Source organism: Fringilla coelebs (genome assembly GCF_963513975.1).
Source record: "Fringilla coelebs genome assembly, chromosome: Z".
Lineage (NCBI taxonomy): Eukaryota > Metazoa > Chordata > Aves > Passeriformes > Fringillidae > Fringilla > Fringilla coelebs.
The window spans coordinates 51,454,474-51,473,707 of NC_140031.1; the positions used below are offsets into that span (position 1 = coordinate 51,454,474).

The following is a 19,234-nucleotide window of genomic DNA, read 5'->3' on the forward strand; positions in this document are numbered from 1 at the left end:
AATCCCCAAAGTTATTTTGTTTGGTTTTTTTTATTTTTAAGGTATTATCTTTATGCTCCTGAAAGAGTCAGAGTTAGTTGCCTAATTTCATTGAATTTTGTGCAGAGAAGAATGTTTTCTACTTGTACCATTCTGGTATAATTTCCTGGAAAATAGGGACTTAGGAGAGTTGTCCATTGGTGTGATTGACTTGAGCATGTACACAGAATCCACTCTAGATTGTTCTGTGCTTTTTGGTGGGATGGGCTATGCACTTATTTTCACTAACCAAGATGTAATCAAGTTAGAGAAAATCAAAGCAGAATTATGATTAAAAATTCGTCTGCTTTTATAAGGTATGTAACTTTAAAGCATCTTCTAATTCATAAGCTGTGGGCCTACAGTTATAAAGCTATGCTCAAAATGAGGTGAACCAGATTTGGAACATTTTCACTGGGTCCCTTTATGTGGTCTGCATGCTTTCATGGATTTTATTAAATATAAACTTCCTTATTTTTAATGCAAATTGAAGTTTGAATTGTGCATTGATTGCAGAGCAGCTGTGACATACTGCAGGCTGACCTGCTGAAGTTCTTCCTGCTGTCCTGTTCCTATAGCTGCACACAAAGTCAGTCTGAGATAGTGTCTTTCCCTTAACTGTTGTCTTTACTAAACTCCCTAATGGTCTTGTACTGGCCTTGGTGGTTCAGATATATCATGATACATAGTTTTCCTTCTGGCATGCTTAGTTCTGTGGTGGCCAGTGCTTGTTACATAGTTCTGCTATTCATCCTGTATACAGATAAGGGCAGTATAACATATATTAGTTTGTAAGTGTATAGCTGCAAGAAGTTTTGGAAGTTCTGTCCTTGAGCTGTGTCCATGGAAGAAGCTTTTGCCACCCTTTCCTATCTTTCATCTAGAGATTACTGTCACTGTAGGATGCAGGGCATGTATTGCTGTTCACAGTACAAGGCCTTTGGCACGGCTTTATTCTGTTAACGATTTTAGCTGAATTTAGCTATTAGTTGGTAAGAGATTAACGAAGATGTGGCACTCTTTCACTTTTCCAAGTCAGTGACAATATTTACTAGAAGAGGGGAGGCCCGAGATTAAAAAGAATTTGTGTGTAAATTATCTTGGCAGATGGTAAGGCTTTGTATTTCCACTTCTTATTATTCACTAAGGCCAGGAAGATCATTTTGTGGAAGCCTTGTGGTTCTGTTGTTGTGTACTTCATTTGTGCATAAGCTGTACCTTAATAATGCTTGAATATAACTTCGGATGAAAAAAGAATTTGAGCTGTATTTTAAAAATAATTTTCTCTTAAAAATTCTATTGCTCACATGCTTACCTGGGTTTTGTCCTTTCAGCATTAATGATTCAAAAAGCAAAATTATTTTTGTCATTAAGATCTGCATATGTTACAACACACGAGTCAATCTGTGTATTAAGAAATCACCATTTTAGGTGGTTTACTATTTTTTTTTTTCCTGAAAGTAAAATAAATATGAAATGAAATTGAATCTGCAACTTTGCTGATAAACTTCCACAAGAAGAGGAAGCTGCTATATTCTGGATCTGCAGTTGTGTTCTATGGATTGGGTCCATCAGATCTGAGACACAGGAAGTTACTCTATTTGAGTGGTCCTAGGCAGTTTGAATGGTAATTTTGACAAGAGAAAAAGACATCTGTCCTGGAGTCCAGGATAATTTGAGGGAAACACATTGTATACAAATAGGTAACATTTGTAGAGTGTGACACTGTGTTCACTGACACAAACCACTGGCAGGTCTGAGAGTTTACATCAGTGCTTCTGTATCATCTGATTGTCATCTAAACTTGTGTTTTGTAGCTTGAAACAGTTGGATGGCAGCTTAATCTTCAAATGGCGGAGTCCATGCAAGCAAAGCTGAAGTCTCCTCAAGCTGTGCTAGAGCTGGGAGTTAGCAATGAAGATTCAAAGGTAAGAAATATAAGTCAGCAGAGCTGGAATGAGTTGTCATGATGGCCTTATGTTAAAGTTCTGTTAAAGGCTTCCATTGGAACTCTTAATTGCTGTTATTCTTGTCATTATTTTTGTTTTTATATTTCATATAGGTTATAGTTAACACTTAGAATTGCAAAATACTGATACAATAGCATAAATATTCAGCAAACTGAGAGCTGTGCTACCAGCTCTTTGGACTGTAACAGGAAAAATAGGGAATATGGTTATTTTAGGTCTCTAAAGTTTTTGTAAATAGTTTACTTTTATCGCATAGCATATAATTGTAGTTCTTATGCTTTGAATACATAGTAGGTTGCAGCCTTCTACCATGTGTGTAGTTATGCAAGACATTGCTCATCACTTGCAACTTTTCTGTGCTGATGATGTACATATTTGAATGATGACACTATGTGAGGCCACAGAAACCCAGTATTTGGAGGTTTTAAGGTAGAGTCTTAAGTTCAAGAATGTTAGTGGCATATCAGAATCCAAACTCACTAAAGAACATAATTTTTTATTCATAAAAATCTGTGTCTGGTTAGCCAGCATGTTTCAAATTGGACACATGATTTGCATTTAACCTTATCTTGCTAATGGAAATTGGAATTTATTTCTGTGGTGTCTGACAGAATGCTTACCTATGTCAGAATGTTTACCTATGAAAAATTCAGTATAAGGAGTTTGAGGGGAGAAATCAGAACTCAGTGATGCTTTAGCATTGCATTTAATTCAGTAATTTTACTAATGTGAGTGGAATTTCTGACTTATGGTGAAATAAAAGAGAATACGCAACTTAAATTTGTGCTTCTCACTACGAGTTGCAGCAGCTGTGTTTTTTTCAGCAGTTTATTGCTGCAGATACAGGAACTGGACAAAATTTTATGCCCAAGCTACATTGGTGAGCATTGAATACAGATTCAGTTCTTATGGCAAAACTATTAAAAATATAGATGGAAAAATGTCAATTTCATGTATGACAGAAAGTTCTGTTTCTTGTACAAACAGAATTCATGTAGTGTACCTTTTCTACTGTTTCCTCTCTTACTTCTTTTTGTAGATATGTTTAGATACCAAGATCAGAATTACTTTGAGATAATTACAAGCCTAGAATAAACTGTGGTGGGTATTTAGGTGAAACAATGCGACAAGAAAACTGATGCTCTCACAGTACAGGCACTAAAATTTAAAAATCTGGGTTGGTGTGAAGATCACTACATGATTACTTCCTAGTACATAAGATTGACTAATATTTCCTTAGTGTGAGTAATTTTTCTCCTGTATCTTGCATCTTTGTGATCTCTTGGTGCATTCAGTATTGTATCTGAAAATTGTACCTACTGGATACCTCTTCTTTTCCTTTATGAAATTCTGTATGTGCCTTTTGTGCAGAAATGTGGTGTAAATTTAAAATGTATAATCTTAATGATTGGATTATTTTTTCACTTTTTTTTTTCATAATTCATGGATATAATGACTTGATTTTTTTTCAGGAAAGACACAAAATGCTGGTACAGAGGAGCTTTTATGGTCTGGCTCATTAGGGGGCAGTAGTGCTCTTTGTCACCCTGGTTCTTTGCTTTTTTTTTTTTGAGATAATACTCAGAATCAATTCTGAAGTCAGTCATTGTGGGAAGTGTTTAAGTGTTTACATTTCTAATCTGTATATGACAATAGAAGTTTCTCTTGTGTATAGAAAAAAATAAAGCCTATTAATAAAAAAACCTTACTGAGCAAGGCAAATGAAATGGGCTATTATTTTCATTTTTGCTAACTAAAATTAATTATACCAATACATTTGTGTTTACTACAAATCACACTACTTAAAGAACATTTTAACTGTTCTTATTCACAAGATGACATTTAAAATTAGTATTTAAATTATCTCTTCATGAGAGGTAATCATAAAACCTGTGGCTATATGGATGTTACTTGTGTGTTGAGAAATAAAAAGAAGTCTGCTATATGCTGTATAAATATTTATAGAGTACATTTTTTCAGCTTCAGATGAAATGCAGAGTCCCAGAGGAATAAATCCATTGTAATGCAAAAGAAAGGTGTTCTTTATTTCTTTCAGGTGGTTCAAGATGCTAGTGACATTTGCATTTCCCAGAAAGTAAATTGCTTGTGACTAGCAAGAGTTGTTATCAGAGCTCATGATTTTTGTTAAACTGTTTTTACTGGGTTTTGTTACAGATTTGCTGTTTGCTTATATTCAGACATGGAATTAGGCTTTTGTTAGGCCCATTGTGAGCAGGGGGGTGGATCAGGTGGGCTGCCAGACACAGCCTTCCAGCCCAAGTTGTCCTGTGATCTAGGCTGCTTTGGTTGCTGCTGATGTTTTGTATGAGAAAGAGAAAAAAGGAACTTCCAATTAAAAATCCAATCAACAGTTTTTTATTACAATGATTAATTTTTTCAAGTGTTTAATTCATCTCAGAATCTGAGAGAAGTGAAATGTCGATGAACCAGACATAGGAAATAAACTGATATAATATGAAACATATTTTTGATTTGCAAGATCCCTTTGCTTCTCTTATGACATTTTGATGAGTTTAGGTTGCATTTGAGAACTAATGTGTAACTTATAAGCTGTTTATAAGGGTTTTTTTAATTGTAAATTTGGTTTCAGATTTTTGGACTGTTTATTGCAACATGACGGTCTGGAGATTCTGCACGGGCTATCATTACTTTATGGCTTTAGATTCAATTGACCAGTAGAAGGAGCACAAATTAACAATCCTGACAATCTGTGTTGTTAATTTAGATTTTTGATTTGCGAACAAAGACTGATGCCAAAAAGTGCTGTGGTTTTTTTAGTATTTCTTTTCTCCAGTAATCTATTTGGTTTCTGCTTCCTCCAGTAATCTAATCCACACAGACACACACTCTCACATTCCTTCCCACTGTTAATATCAGTAATTCCTTAGGCTATCTAGTCCAGACTTTTTTAAACAACTGTGATAAATTTCTATAACCATAGGAGAAGCCACATAAATAAATAAATAAATAAAATTGAAGTGTGTAGAAAGATTGAAGGGCTTCAGAAATGTCACACAATTGGTGCTGAATATCTTCACAGAGGAATATGGGAAGTAGGAGTGTGTTCTTAAAGTGTTGTTGCTATTACTCATCATTAAGAAGATACAGTAAGGCTCATTACTATATAAGGTATTTGTTACTGTGTATTTTCACACATGATCTGTAGTTACCATTTATGCTTGAAAATCGTTAGGATAAATAAATTATTCTTGCCCAGTGTTGTCTCTCGATAGTTATCCAATTTTCTTCTGTAAATCCACTCCACAGATTTTATTAGATTCAGTTATCTAATTGCGATTTGTCCTATGGAAGGCTTTGCTCTTTTCTTTTTTTCCTTCTCCTTATTTAATCTGTAAATTTATTCTTAACCATAAAGAATTTATTGGGGAAGCTCTATTTTTCAGTATTTATACTATGTAGATATTCCTTGTGAAAAATCAATATTTTGCTTCTTTTGTTCCTTCTTTATAGATGCATATGAAGAATTTTTACAGGATTTTGCCTGCTAGTGCAAGACAAAAAGTAACTGATAATTGTGCTGGTTTGTTGAACCTGCTAGTGTAATACTTTTGGCGAAAGATAGATAATATTACCCTGATTTACTTTTATTTCCTTTTAAATAATTTCCTCTAACATCAAGATGCTTTAGCAGGGTAATGTAACACATGAGAGACTGCAACAAATTAAGAGAGATGGGCAATCACTAACCAAATGTATTTTAATCAGGACCAATGCCAGATTCTGCACCTGGGCTGGGGCAACCCTGGATGTACGGACAGACTGGGGAATGAGATGCTAGATAGCAGCTCTGCGAAAAGTGATGTGAGGATTGATGGAAGTTGAATCTGAGCCAGCGGTGTCCTGGTAGCCAGGAGGGCCAGGCATGTCCTGCATCAGGGACAGCATGGCCAGCTGGGCAAGGGAGGGCGTTGTCCCGGTCTGCTCTGTCCTGGGGCGGCCTCATCTTGAGTGCTGGAGGCTGTTCTGAGTGCCACCACATGAAATAGATACTAAGTTATCAGAGAATGTCCATGGGAGTGCAGCAAAAATGGTGAAGACTCTAGAGGTGAAGTGGCATGGAACTGCAGCTGAGGTCGATTGCTCTGTTTGGTCCCGGAGAAGGAGAGACTGAGGAGACATCTCCTAGCAGTCCAGAGCTTCCTTGTGAGGGGAGAGGAGGGACAGACACTGGTCTCTTCTCTGTGGTGGCAGTGACAGAACCTGAGTGAACATCGTGAAGCTGCGTTGAGGAAGATTTTGGCTGGATATTAGTAAAAGGTTGTTTACCCAGGGGGTGGCTGGGCCCTGGAACAGGCTGCCCTGGGAATGATCACAGCACCAAGCCTGACAGAGCTGAAGAAGCTTTTGGACAATGTTCTCAGGCACATGGTCTGACTCCTGGGGTTCTGAAGGGCCAGAAATTGGAGTTGGACTTTGATAATCCTTGTGGGTCACTTCCAGCTCAGGATATTCTATGATTCTATGAAAATCAAACTTCAGTCTGATTACATTTGAAACTGAGGTGATACTACATATTCATCATTCTACAGAGTAAGTAGAAATCTAGAAATCTGGAATTATTATCTTTTACTTGTTAAAATAGCAGCATATGTGTTGGACTTTCTTTTCTTCTGGTTTTTACAGACTTTCTATATATTTCTGGACAGGGAACAAAATTATACCTTTTTGCTCTGTTTACTTCAATAAGTACACCATTCTGCTTTCTGAGTTTGCCATTGTGATTACTTTTCCCATCTCTTACAAAAAAATCCAAAGCAAAGTAAATGAGAAATCTTCTATCAGAGCTACATCAGTTACTTAATTCATACTATAGATTCTCTGCAGCCTGTATGGCATGCAGGCAGGACCTGCACATTGATCAATGTGTAAGGAAATATGGTGGTACTTCCCCTTCTACCTCAGTTTAGCCCTTTGTTTTTTCTCTGAAAAGAATTTGTGTTTGTGGAGTGGCACAAGAGGGAGAGTTGGTGGATGCTAGTAATAAGATCCCACTTCTGAGGCGTAGGAGGTGGCAGAATTGAGCACGTTCTCCTTTCATTTGTCATGTCAGTTCTTGCCTTTGGGGATGATGCATTTATGTGGCTTTTTTTTTTTTTCTCAAAAAAGAGGAGTAATTTTTATCTGTAGGGCCTTCAAAAAAGAGGATACTTGAAAGTAATAATGCTGAAAGAACTATGATGAGCTCCAAAGATGAAACAATTGTAAATTGCTTCCAACATTCATCAGTTCCCTCTCAACCACTTTCTTTTCTGATGAGAACATCACCCTTTTCCTTCTCAGAGCACACACGGCCTTGTATGTACACCCTGGTACTGACCTTAGTTTTCTCATCAAGCATATTTGTAAGTCTCTAACAATTGCAAAAAGAAAGCAGGACAGGCTGTTGATGAATGCAAAAATATTTAAGGATTAGATTGAGAGAAAAGGGTTTCTTCATTCCTATTTGGAGGAGTTAATTGGAGACCTGGATAGCCTCAGACAGCACAGTTCTGGTTCAAGGTTTTTCTGTGCTTCTGAACAGGCAATATTGCTGCTTTTGGCAAGGTGTACATCATAAAATGAGTTTTGTTCTGAGTATTAAACCCTAATAAATAGTGCTGCTGTTATGAAAGAATAAAGTTCCCTAAGAGGAGGTTTCAGATGATGAGAAAGGTCCTCATATTTGTAGGAGTGGTAGTAAGAGTGACTGTATAATCTTGAGTGTGTGGAAAAACTCAGAAAAATGAGCCTGAAATTTATAACTTGATTCCAGCAGTCAAATTGCTATGGACAGATGACAGAAATTTAATTGCTCCACCATGAGTGATGGAAATTCCACACTTACGATGTAGAGCAAATCCTGCATTAGACTGTTTGGTTGTGATCTATCATAGCTATTACCTCTGATTAAATCCATTTAAATAGAGGAAAAAATGAAGCTGTGTCCGGAATTTTTTAAATGCTGAGAGGGCTTTTTTGTTTTCTTACCAGCATAGAAATGGATGTCTGCGTAACCTGTGTTCTGTAAGTTTGGAGTAGTTTGACATTTTTCTTTGTAACCATTTGTCAGATGGTGCAGCTGCAGGAGTATGCACTCACCTATGGCAATTCTACTGCAGCATGTACTTAATTATCTGACTTCATTTGTGATTTTACATAATTTAATTATCCAGCTTATAGTAAGGATCTCTTTTCAGTATATTTATATTTCTTTTATCTGTCCGCATGCAAAATTTATGAATACAGACTATACCACATACATTTACAAACCCTGGAACTGGTTACAGCCTCTACACATGCTCTGCTCATGGCAGAACATTCTTAGGACTTTCTCCGTCTCTTTGTGTCTTGGAACTAAAGAAGAAGATGGTGCCCATTGACTGTTTATAGTTGGTTGCAGCCCTGGGCAACCTCAGCCTACAGTTAGAAATGAATCTTTTGTTTTGTGCAGGAGTAAATTTAATTGTCTGTAATATGTAGCTGTACTGTTGTCAGTCCCATTAAACAGCAGAAAAGTAGTTCAAATACTGAAGTTTAAACTTGGTGACCCATTTCATTGCCAGGCAGAGTTAAACTTTAGGGCCTTGAGGGAGTTTAAAAACCAGAAAGATCGGTGAGCTTTTCTTATTTAATGCAGTTGTTCATAACATCTTTTTTCTTAGAAAATTTGTTTCCTGTTTGCTCCAAACTGGTTTTGTAGTCTTGGTACTTCAGTCTTTTCAGATGAGGAAGACAAATCCCTGGGATTCATGGCAAATTCTCAGGCATTTATGTATTTTCTTGCGTGGTTATTCTCAGAAGCTATGCAGTGCCTTAACAGATGAACTGTTGCTTTTATTTGTACGTAGCAATGGAAGATTACCCTAGTTGTTCAGTACCTTTGCTATGCTTTTGCAGAACTTCTAGACATTATTTTCCCCTCTGCTTTTACTGAGACAATAAGCTCTGTGGTACCTTCACAAATATGTAAAAAACCATAATCTCTCCCATGTCTGTTTCTTACCAGCTCTATGGTAGAAAGATAAGGTAGTCTAAGAAATGGGTGAGGTTAGGAAGAGATGAATGTGAAAGTTAGACTTGCTCTAACAAGAAATCTAAGGTTAACAATATTGTTCTTCTGCCTTTTCCTCTGTCACACTGATTTTGACTGTTGCCTTTGAGAATTGAAGGCAGAGGCAGAAGTGGACAAGATATAACAAAAAGAAGGGCAACAAAGCTATGAAGTGTCTGGAGTCTGATGAGAAGGGGCTGAGGGATCTGGGGATGTTCAGCCTGGAGAAAAGGAAGTCAAGGGGAGACTTGACAGCTCTCTACAACTGCCTGAAAGGTCATAGCCAGGTGGAGTTCAGTCTCTTCTTCCAGGCAAGATAGGACAAGACAAAAAGTCTGTTTGCACCAGGGGAGGTTTAGACTGGGTACTAGGAAAAATACCTTCACTTAAAGGGTAGTTCACATTGCATATAAAACTGCTTAATTTGGGTTAAGATATTACCGATTCTATTACTATGTAAAATAAGTGAAGTAAAAATACTGTGCAACCCAAAGGAGAAAAACTGATCTGTGGCAGAGCATTTGCATCTTGGCAGGGTCACGCCCCACAGCTTACTTTGGGACCACTTTGGGGCTCTGCATCCTGTACCTAGTCATGTTTCCTCCTCTGTACACAATCTGTAACGTGTCTTCTGGAAAGATATGTGCTTGTCTTTTCTTCCTGATAATGTCAATACTCATCAGAAGAGGCAGTGAAAACAGTTGAATGGGTGACAAGGAGCAGCTGGCATACCAATTCAATACCGTGCAGATCACACCTTGCTTTTGTGTCAAGTACCTTTAAAAACATTATGGTGAGGAGGACCATTTCCAGTTACTCTGTTGATTCATACCTTGCCAGCAGTTCTGTCTTGCTTAGACTATTGCAAAATAATTAGGTGTTTTATGTGACAGGCATCTCACTGGGTCTGCTCAGAGCAGTGTAGAAAGGGCCCACACTTCTTCATTTGCACTGAGTTTACATTTATGTTCACCATTGTAATTCTCCCCTGTGCTTTACCTTTTCTTTGTCAGTTCTTTAAATTCATTGTTTTGTGAATTTTACTACAAAATGGTACTGTCAAGGAGAAGTAATCTTGTGGTAATGAGTTTCAAACCTAGCATCTTTGGGGGTTAATAGCATGGTTTTGAATTTAAAAGCAGTTTTATTGCCCACTTTGTAAAATTGCTGGACTTGCATTCCTGTTACTTTTGCTAATTTTTTTGTCAGTTTGTAACTAATGTAATTGCCAAATCTGTGTGTCTGGAGAAATAGTATGTCTGTTCTTGAAAGAGTAGAAAGTTAGCATCTGCTGTGTTGCTAACATCTGTCCTGCTCAAGGCAGTAAATATGCAGTACATGCTGTCAAACAGTATCAATGCCAAACATTTGACATAGAACAGGTGTCTAACAATGCTGTGACACCTTTTCCAGTCCCTCTTCAGGTGGAAGAAGGTAGGTCATCACCTCAGTCATATGCAGAGGAGACAATTTTCACGTCTTGTTTCCTGTTGTTTACCAATACCAGGAGTCTGGTATCTGAAACTGTGTGGCATCTCAGTTTGTGCCACTTGGCTTTTTATGAATGTTTAACAAACTTTAAAAGCTGCTATGACAAGTGACCTTTTTCACTGGTTGAAATACATGAAATATGACCTCTTTCATAGGAAAACCACAACCCACAGCATGGCCTACAGCCTCTGAGAAAATCTTGTTCTCTATGATTGTACAAAATAACTACTAATGAATTAAAACATATTTCTAGAAGTGCAGGTCAGTGGCAAGACAGTAAGAGAAAGAGATTTCAGGGTAGAGAGGAAAAACATTTTTTTCCATATTGAGACAGATCTTGTTGCTAAGAATACATATGGAAGCCTTAGAGTAATGAATAGATAATACAAAAGGCAAGAGAGAACCAAAGTTACTGAAAATGCTTGTCTGTCTTTTTTAGTAATGCCTGATTTGCAGCTTTTTGTATTACCTCTGGTGCATAGAGGCAGGCAGCAGACTTTTAACAAGGTTAAAAATACTAGATTATTTCTCTGTCCTCTTTTGCACTGTCAACAGAAACAAGAAATTGGGAGATACCTGTGCTTGAAAATAAGTCATGTTATGAGACTGGGAATTTGACAGCAAAATAACTTGCCAATATCTAGATTATTATGGAGCTCTACTACTACTACTGCTACTACTACTACTACTACTACTTCTCTCCTGTTGGTGTACAGTTCTTTGATTAGGTACTTCAGCACTAAAGGGTTGACTTGTCTGCTTCATGACATGGAGTAATGTATTAAAGATTCATAGAATCCTTAAACCAGGAAAAGACCTTCAAGATCATCAAATCCAGCCAGTGACTTAGCATTTCTAACCTGTATCCCCAATGCCACATCCACATGCTATTTGAACATTTTGGGGATGGTGATTCCACCCTTTCTGTAGGCAGCCCATTCTGATGCTTGATCATGTCAGTGAAGAAAGTTTTTCTGATGTCTTTAGGAGAGCCACAGGCTTAAGCTTTCTGGAGGATGGACACAGTACCTTAGGGGCTACCAACAGGCCATTTAGATGTGCCTCATACCTAGTACTTCTGGAAGTTTTGCAGGCTGAAACTGAGTATAGGATTCAGTAACTGCACAGAGGAGTTCAAATTCATGTCATCTTTACTCCTCTATTCTGAATCCTAAATAAAGGAATTTCAAAATCTAGACATGTGAAAGCAAATACATATTTTGTTCAGGAACAAGTGCATTTTCAGGCAAACACTGCCTGAAAATACCTGAACTTACTACTAGAAAGTAAGTGCCTTTTATTAAAGGATCTTAACAATAGTCAGGAGGAGAAGGTTTATTTGAAAAAGCAGTTAGAGGCAGGAAGAAAGCCTTCTGTAGATTCAGGAAGGTCCTTTTGACTACAGAGAAACAATTCCTGAGCTGGTTTCTTCCTTGTTGTTATTTCTAGGTCACTTTGCCTCTTCACATTCCCATTCATTCTTTTTTTTTGTCATCTCATCTTCATAGGAACAGATGCATTGTTCTCCTATCAAACAAATGCAACAGATTCCAAAACATTTTTGAAATTCCTTGAACATCAGAGTTGCCATTCAAGTGGGACAGAATTCCTCAGTTTGATGCTAATGTCCATTAAATTCTATACAAGCTCTCAAGGGCTGCCATATATAACTAGTAACTTTTTGATGGTTGATTCTGTTTCTTTTATTGTTGAACAATGGTTGATAAGGTACACAATCTGTCACATGTCTAATAAAACATTATCATTATAATGCTTTATTAGATTGGCTTCCTTTGTTGTTGAGGCCTTAGAGCCCTTCTTATCTTTAGGGTATCTTTTGCTCCAAAAGGATGTACAGCACAGTGTTATATAAACACAAGGTATTTAGGCAGTTTTTGCACAGTTTCAAAGTTCCTGGGTGTCAGTATATTCCTGTCTGTATTTTTGATTCCAGGTTCTTGAGTGAGTGTTTTAGTTTCCTCTTTCTGAATTTTTATCCAGTGTAGTGAAAATGAAAGTCTTTCTTGTGAGGACCAAAATGGGTTGGTAATAATATCGATGAAATGAAGAGAAGCCAGGTTTTAGTATTGAAATTGATTTCTTTGATTTCTTTCCAAGTGTGGATCTATTTGAGACACCATACAGGAGGAAAAGGTAAACCTTTTCAGGAGAGCTACTTTGCTGTAGCAGCAAGGAGCTGCTCTGTTGGAGTGCATTAATTTGCCAAGGGTACTGTATCCAGGCAGATTCAGGTGAGCTGGCACAGTGATGTTTGAAAATGGTATAACACAGAGCAGAAGTGCATTAAACAGATATGGGGAGGTGGAGGCAGTAAGGGCAGTGAAGAGCACAGAAATGTAAGAAAGTAGTGTTCATTGAGAGCTACCTGAAATTGAGTTCAGCCTGAAGAAGTTTTTTGGAGTAAAACCGAAGATGATTATCATGGAGGAAAATGATGGAGGAAAACTCTAAGAAGGGTTATGCAACATGATGCAGTGCTTTTTTTTCAAGCACTGAACAGTCATTCTGAAAAGCTCTTGAAAATTCAACTCAATCATAATTTGATTTTACTTTTTTAGTGAAATTGCTTTAAAACTCACATTACCATTTCAAACTGAAATTGTATACTTTTGTGGCCCTTCAGGAAGTCACAAAGCACTTGAAACTATCCTTGACTTTGACATTGAGGCCTTTGATGCTTGTCTAGGATGATGTATAAGTAAGTTGTGTTTGCTACTTTTGGAAGAGAAGAACATTTTTCTTTGAGGGACTGCATTCCAAGGGTGAGCCACAGACCAACAGCAGATCTTTTGAGGAAGTGTGGAAATAGTAAGGCAGAAGAAGAAAAAACTCCAAAAGTCTCCCCAAATTACCCAAAAAAGGCATCTAATATGTCAGTTCATTATGGATAGACAGATGAAATATATTTGTTAATGCAGAGCATGTGATGTGCAGTGCTGTAACTTATGCACTACAGTGAGGCATCAGATTGTGGATACTTGTTCTAAATTCCTTCTTTCCTTCTTTGCAGTAAAATAATGTGGTTTCAAAATATTCTAATCCAGCTTGACAGACTACTCGCTTTGTACAGTGATGAGGTTTTAGATGCTGGAAAAATAAATTAAAAAGGGAACTCTGTTCTTCCCACTGTTTTATGAAGCAGTTCAGTAATGTTCTTTCATCATTAGCCTTTTTCATTTTCCTTTTTTTCTTTTTTTTTGTAGTAGAGATGGAAATAAAATTGTAGACCAAACATGGATCAGCCTATAAAACTGCAAAAATAGCTTTGCATATCAAAACCAAAGTTATTTTAGTATGTGTCTTTATATGCAGATAAGCGCGTCTCATTTGCAGACTTATGTGAAATCGATATGTGTTTTATTCTGTCAAAAAAGGTTGCGGGAGTAGGTCAAGTTTGAGTGTCAGGAAGACTGCACATTATTACCACTGGAAACAACATCCAGTAGTGTGCTGTTCTAGCAACAGGTCTGGAAAAAGTGCAAAAGTATTCTGCCATTGTATTTGTACATGTGTTAATATCTTCATATCACCTCAGAGCTTGAAAAATTCAATTATTCTTTGGCTTTGTGGAGGCAAAGTTTTTTTAAGAAAAGTACCTGTTTACATGGAATCACTCTTTCCTTATTTGCATCTGATTCCTAAGCATCAAGTAGAATACTCTCTTCATTTATGGATTTGAGGTTTCTTGTGTGAGTGGTTTTTTTGGTGGTTTGTTTGTTTTTCAGATCTTTTTTTGTGGGGGGAGTTTGGGTTTGTGTTTGTTTTTTTTTTTGATAAAGAGTACTAGTGTCCTTACTGAATGTAAAAGTGTTGAGAAGAAAGCCTTTGTGGCTAGAAAAGTGTCTTGTAGCTTGTGCTACAAAATGACTTTAAAGTTTAATTGACCTAAACTGTATAAAAACTACCATTCCATTTCTGCCAATGATTTCTCATAAAACTCCTGGATTTTTACCCAAACACTAAGTCATTATGAGCATTCAGAGTTAAGGTCAGGCTTTGATGTCATTAAACACCACACTTTTGGGCACTGTGGGGAGTTTGTAGTCCAGGTGCTGGAGATAATGCACCTTGGAGCAGAAGAGGGCTTGGTGCTACTTCCTTCCTGCCTTGAATCTTAGTACAGGGAATCAGCTGCCTTTGCTCCACTTTCTGAAGCAAATTTTATTGGTATATAAAGTAATGTAGAAGATGATGGCTGATATTCCCACAGGTGGAAATGTGGGTGAATACTCTACAGAAAATAAAAAATCCCAACATTTCCAGGGAGTATAAAATATACTATATATAAATAGGGCACACCCATACTAGCAGAAAGATGGCTGAGGTGACCAAACGGATTGTCCCTGTAATTTTTTGATTGTAATAAAATAATTTCTTAACAAAAATTTTTATCTATATCTATATCTATATCTATATATATATATATATATCTATATCTATATATATATATATATGAAAGTAGTCAGGGACTGCATGTGTGCTAGTGACAGTAAAATCTCTGTTGCTCTCAATTTTCTTCCTCTGTCTGTGGCCTACATGGCACCTGGGAACTAGTTCAAAATGAGGAAGGAAATTCTAGACCAAGGAGAAGATAGCCTCTGGAACGGGCACCAAGGACAATAGCCTCTTGTGGGGAGTTCAGTTTCCTTGACTGTTCTTGTTAGAATGTTGGAGATGTTTTTAATCCTTAATGATGCTTAACTTCAGTGGTATTTTTTTGTGTTGAAAGTAGATACCTTTGTCAGCAATTGTCAAGTATCCTTCAAGGCTAGCACAAAAGCAGTAGAACAAACTACGATTGTAGATAGAAACCTTGGAAATAAAAACAAAGCCAAACCCCCTTCTCCTTCTGGCAGTTGAGATGTTGATTTGCCCTCTAAATGCATCAAACTCCCAAGTGTGTGGTTTTTTTTCTGTAGAGGGTGGATGAAGTTCACATTCTCATAGTTGTGCCTGTGTGTTTGTAAAGCCGTGCTGCAAAATGGAGCCCTGAAATGAATTAGAAAATGAAACAAAAGTGATGGCCTGAAGGTTTTTAGAAATTATGAGACCTTATGTTTCTGGTGGGATCTACAGAAAAACTGTACTGGCACTGAAAGGAATAGACTGATTTGCAGGTGGTTTTGAGTTAGCATGGAGAGGGGTGTGACATAGCAAAGAAAATACAGCTTTAAGCTGTGCTCTGTTTTTAACTGTTAAACACTTCTTTTTCACAAAATATCAGTCATCTTCCATATTTTAGTAGACATTTAAAGACTATAATTCTGCTTTAGAGATGTAGATAAAAATGAGGCTCCTAAATATGTTTGTTTGTCCCTTTAGTATTGCTACTAATGCAAAAATTAGGATGATTAAAACTTATTCTTTTGGAGGCAGGAAAGATAAATTACTTGCATGGAATTTTTTAAAGTTGGTGCATTGGCATTTCTTTTTAATGAAATCAGTTAGAAGGAGAGAAAACTAAATATTTTTAAAATTCCCACAAATTAAAAAAGCAGAAAGTTGCTTAGCACCTTTTTTTTTTGTAATCATGTTTGTCTGAAGTGCTACTTGATTAGATTGTTTTTCTGCTATTAGTAGTCTTATTTATATGCTCAGCCTTAAAATGACACAATTTTTCTCCAAATAATTCACTTTAAAAGAGCTGTCTGTGTAAAATTTTAGAGATGAACATATTCTATGCTGCTTTAAAATAATAGCTGTTTTAAAATGATTTTCCATTGTGTCCAAACATAAGCCAAATAATACAATACGAAGAATTTGATATGTAAGTGAAGTACATAGAACTAAAAGATACAGGTGTGAAATAGCAATGATTAGAAAGAAAGGCTTATGTGGTTGTAAACAGCAAGCATTATGAAAGAGAAATCAGGAGAAGAAGAAGAATGGGAATTTAGAAAATGTCAATGTGGACCACATTTGGAGTAAATATTGGGCAAATTAGTAATAGACAAGACAAAATGAAGCCAAAATACTTTGGTTAAAGGATTAAGAGTGACATGAAATGTATGAAATTGATCAAGGCAGGAAATAAATGGCTGAGAATCACACTGCTCTTTGAGCTGAAGGAATTAGCCTACTACTTTGTTTTTGCAGCTAATAATTGGTGTGTATCTAAGGGAGCTAAGGAAATAATTGATGAGAGGGATATTGCTTGTAATATATCCAGTGATAAAAAAAAATAAAAAGAAATTATATAAGTGCCCAAGAAAAGCCAAAAAAGGGTTGCAGTGATCAGGGCAACTGCAACTGAAATGAAGAGATTCTTATCTATGATTATGGTGATTATTTTCAAAAGGATTTCAATGTATTCCTTTAGTATTTTAAGTAACTTTTTCAAGGAGGGAAAAAAACTGAGAACATCACTGGAAATGGCTAAATATGGTTTGGAAGAAATGGTTTCAAACTTTGAAAAGTTTGAAATTTGAAATTTTCACACTCAACTCAGATGTCCTCAACTAAGATGTGAGAAGTAGACATTTGTGGGGTATATGTTGAAAATTCCCTGTAAAGCAAAGTACTTGGACTTGCAGAGGTATCCCTGTTTTAAGCAGGGAATCTGGGATGGTTGGGCCAGATGGCTTCCTGAGGCCTATTTTCAAGGTAAATTTTTCTGCAGTTATGCAGAGATTTCATTTGTGAAAATGTAAATAGGACCTTCTAAAGAACCCTGAAAAAGAGGCTGAAGAGATTAATGCTAATTTTGTATTTAATCTTCTCTGTTTTGCTTAAACAAGAATAGAGAGATAGAGTGCCTGGGTTCCAAAGATGAACCTTTTATGGAAGGTGCCTAATTTGTTTTGACTCTCTAAAAAACATGCTGTACTAGTCAGTTGGTCACATTTTCCATTTTGAGTTTCATGTTAAGGTGTCCAACTGAATTTTCATTAGAAATGCTGCTTAATAGGAGATGTAAAGAAAGAAAAACAACCTATAGCATTGCAGATGAGTTCTTCAATGAAATTGATTCTCATTAAAAATCACTCAGTCTCTATTAGATAATGGAGAATAACAAGTAGCTCATAACCTGGCAGACTTGGGACCTATGTGAAACATTAATCAGTAGTATGATAGTTAGCAATAGTAATTATGTGAAATGTGCACAATAAGGAGCAGTTTGACAAGAATGAGTACCAAAATGAGGTAAAAGCTATTTTTAGGATAAAGAACCAAAGTCAATTCTTGTTCTGTGCCTAGAGTGCAAATTCTGTGGTATCCCGTATTTAATGTTATGTGAAAATAGCATTTGGGTATGTATTTATGGTTCCTGTTACTCTGGGCATGGCTTGTAGCTTAAAAAACAAACAGCTTGAGGCCTGGATTCTGTTCTCTTGTTACTCTATGATTATGGATTTAGTTTATTTTTACTAGAGTAATACTAGGGATTTAAGTTTGTTTAGTACCAATAAGCAGAGTAGCATTTCATGGAAATTTTTTTCTATTTCTTCTATGAGCCTGTAATCTGATTCTGCATTTTGCAGTGAGTGAGGCATGAAGGTTAAATATTAAAATTTATTTATTTTTTATCCCTGAAAATCTTCAACATATGAAATGTTAACCTTAATTTTGCTGTATATTCTAAACTCTACAGTGTTCTGGAGAAAATACATTTTTCTAATTGGTAACTTATATGATTAATTTCCCTTGGAAGGTCTGAAATTAATGGTAGATTTGTTTTAACTTGTTACTTTGTGTGTAAATAAGAGAAGCGTTTGTAAATTCCTTGCAGCCATGATCCATTTTTGTTGTACTTAAAAATAGCAGATTTTTGCCACAATTGGAAAATGTTCTTCAGACTACTGCTAAAGGCAGTTATTGATTTTAGTCCAGCACTTTCATAATTCCCCATATCAGTGTTCTAACCTGTTTACTGTTACACCTTGAATTCTCTCTGCTTTAATATGATGCTAATGCTCTCTAGAAAAATTGTGGAAATGCTGCAGAAGTTTTGGATTCTGCATAGCTTTGCCTCTCTTTTTCACAAGTAACAAGCAGCAGCGTTCCTTATTTTAATCCACTGGCTGCTAAAATTGCATCTTGACTGTACTTCAGTGTGAGAAGCTGCACGCCCAGTTAACACCTGCGCCAAGCTGGCCTGTGCCACGGGGCGGGCACACGCCTGTGCTGTGCCGCCGGCTCAGGGCTGCTCGGCAAACACGTCTGGCTGCTGAAGCCATTGGCAGTCCCAGAGCATCCCCTGGCACCTTGCGCTGCACCTGGGCGTCCGCAGTGCCTCCACAAGCAACTCGGGGGTCAGCAGTGTGCTGGTGGGGTTTCCCTTAGAGGTGCGGCCAAAACACATCACTTCTTTCAGTCCACTGCAAACACCACCAGCTTGAGGGTGGTGAGTGAGGGCAGAGAAGCTGGTCAGCTTGCTGGGGAATGTGGAATAGTGCATGGCTGCATTTCCCTGGCATTGCTGAGTGGTATATGTAGGGTAGCTTTTTAAAGCTGCTGTTCGTAAAACAAAAAAAGTACAAGCCAGTTGTTGGACTGAATTCACATTTAGTTTTCAGAAAGTGTAAGAAACAGAAAGATAGTAGTAAAATGTTACTATAGTTAATAAAAAAAATATAAAAAAAGCGTATTATAAAACAAAAATTATTATTATTAGGCTAAGCTTGGAAGCAGGATTTTGCTTGGTTTTTTTGGTTTTTTTTCT

At 36.9% G+C, this 19,234-nt stretch overlaps 1 protein-coding gene across 1 annotated transcript in view; it reads left to right on the top strand.

Annotated features, from left to right (window-relative positions):
* The window catches only part of COMMD10 (COMM domain containing 10), a 110,211-nt gene that overhangs the window by 21,577 nt on the left and 69,400 nt on the right, over nt 1-19,234 (top strand). The window contains exon 5 of the mRNA XM_084224968.1: nt 1,836-1,946. Coding sequence (XP_084081094.1) covers nt 1,836-1,946 — 111 coding nt within the window. The remainder of the gene's footprint in view (nt 1-1,835; nt 1,947-19,234) is intronic.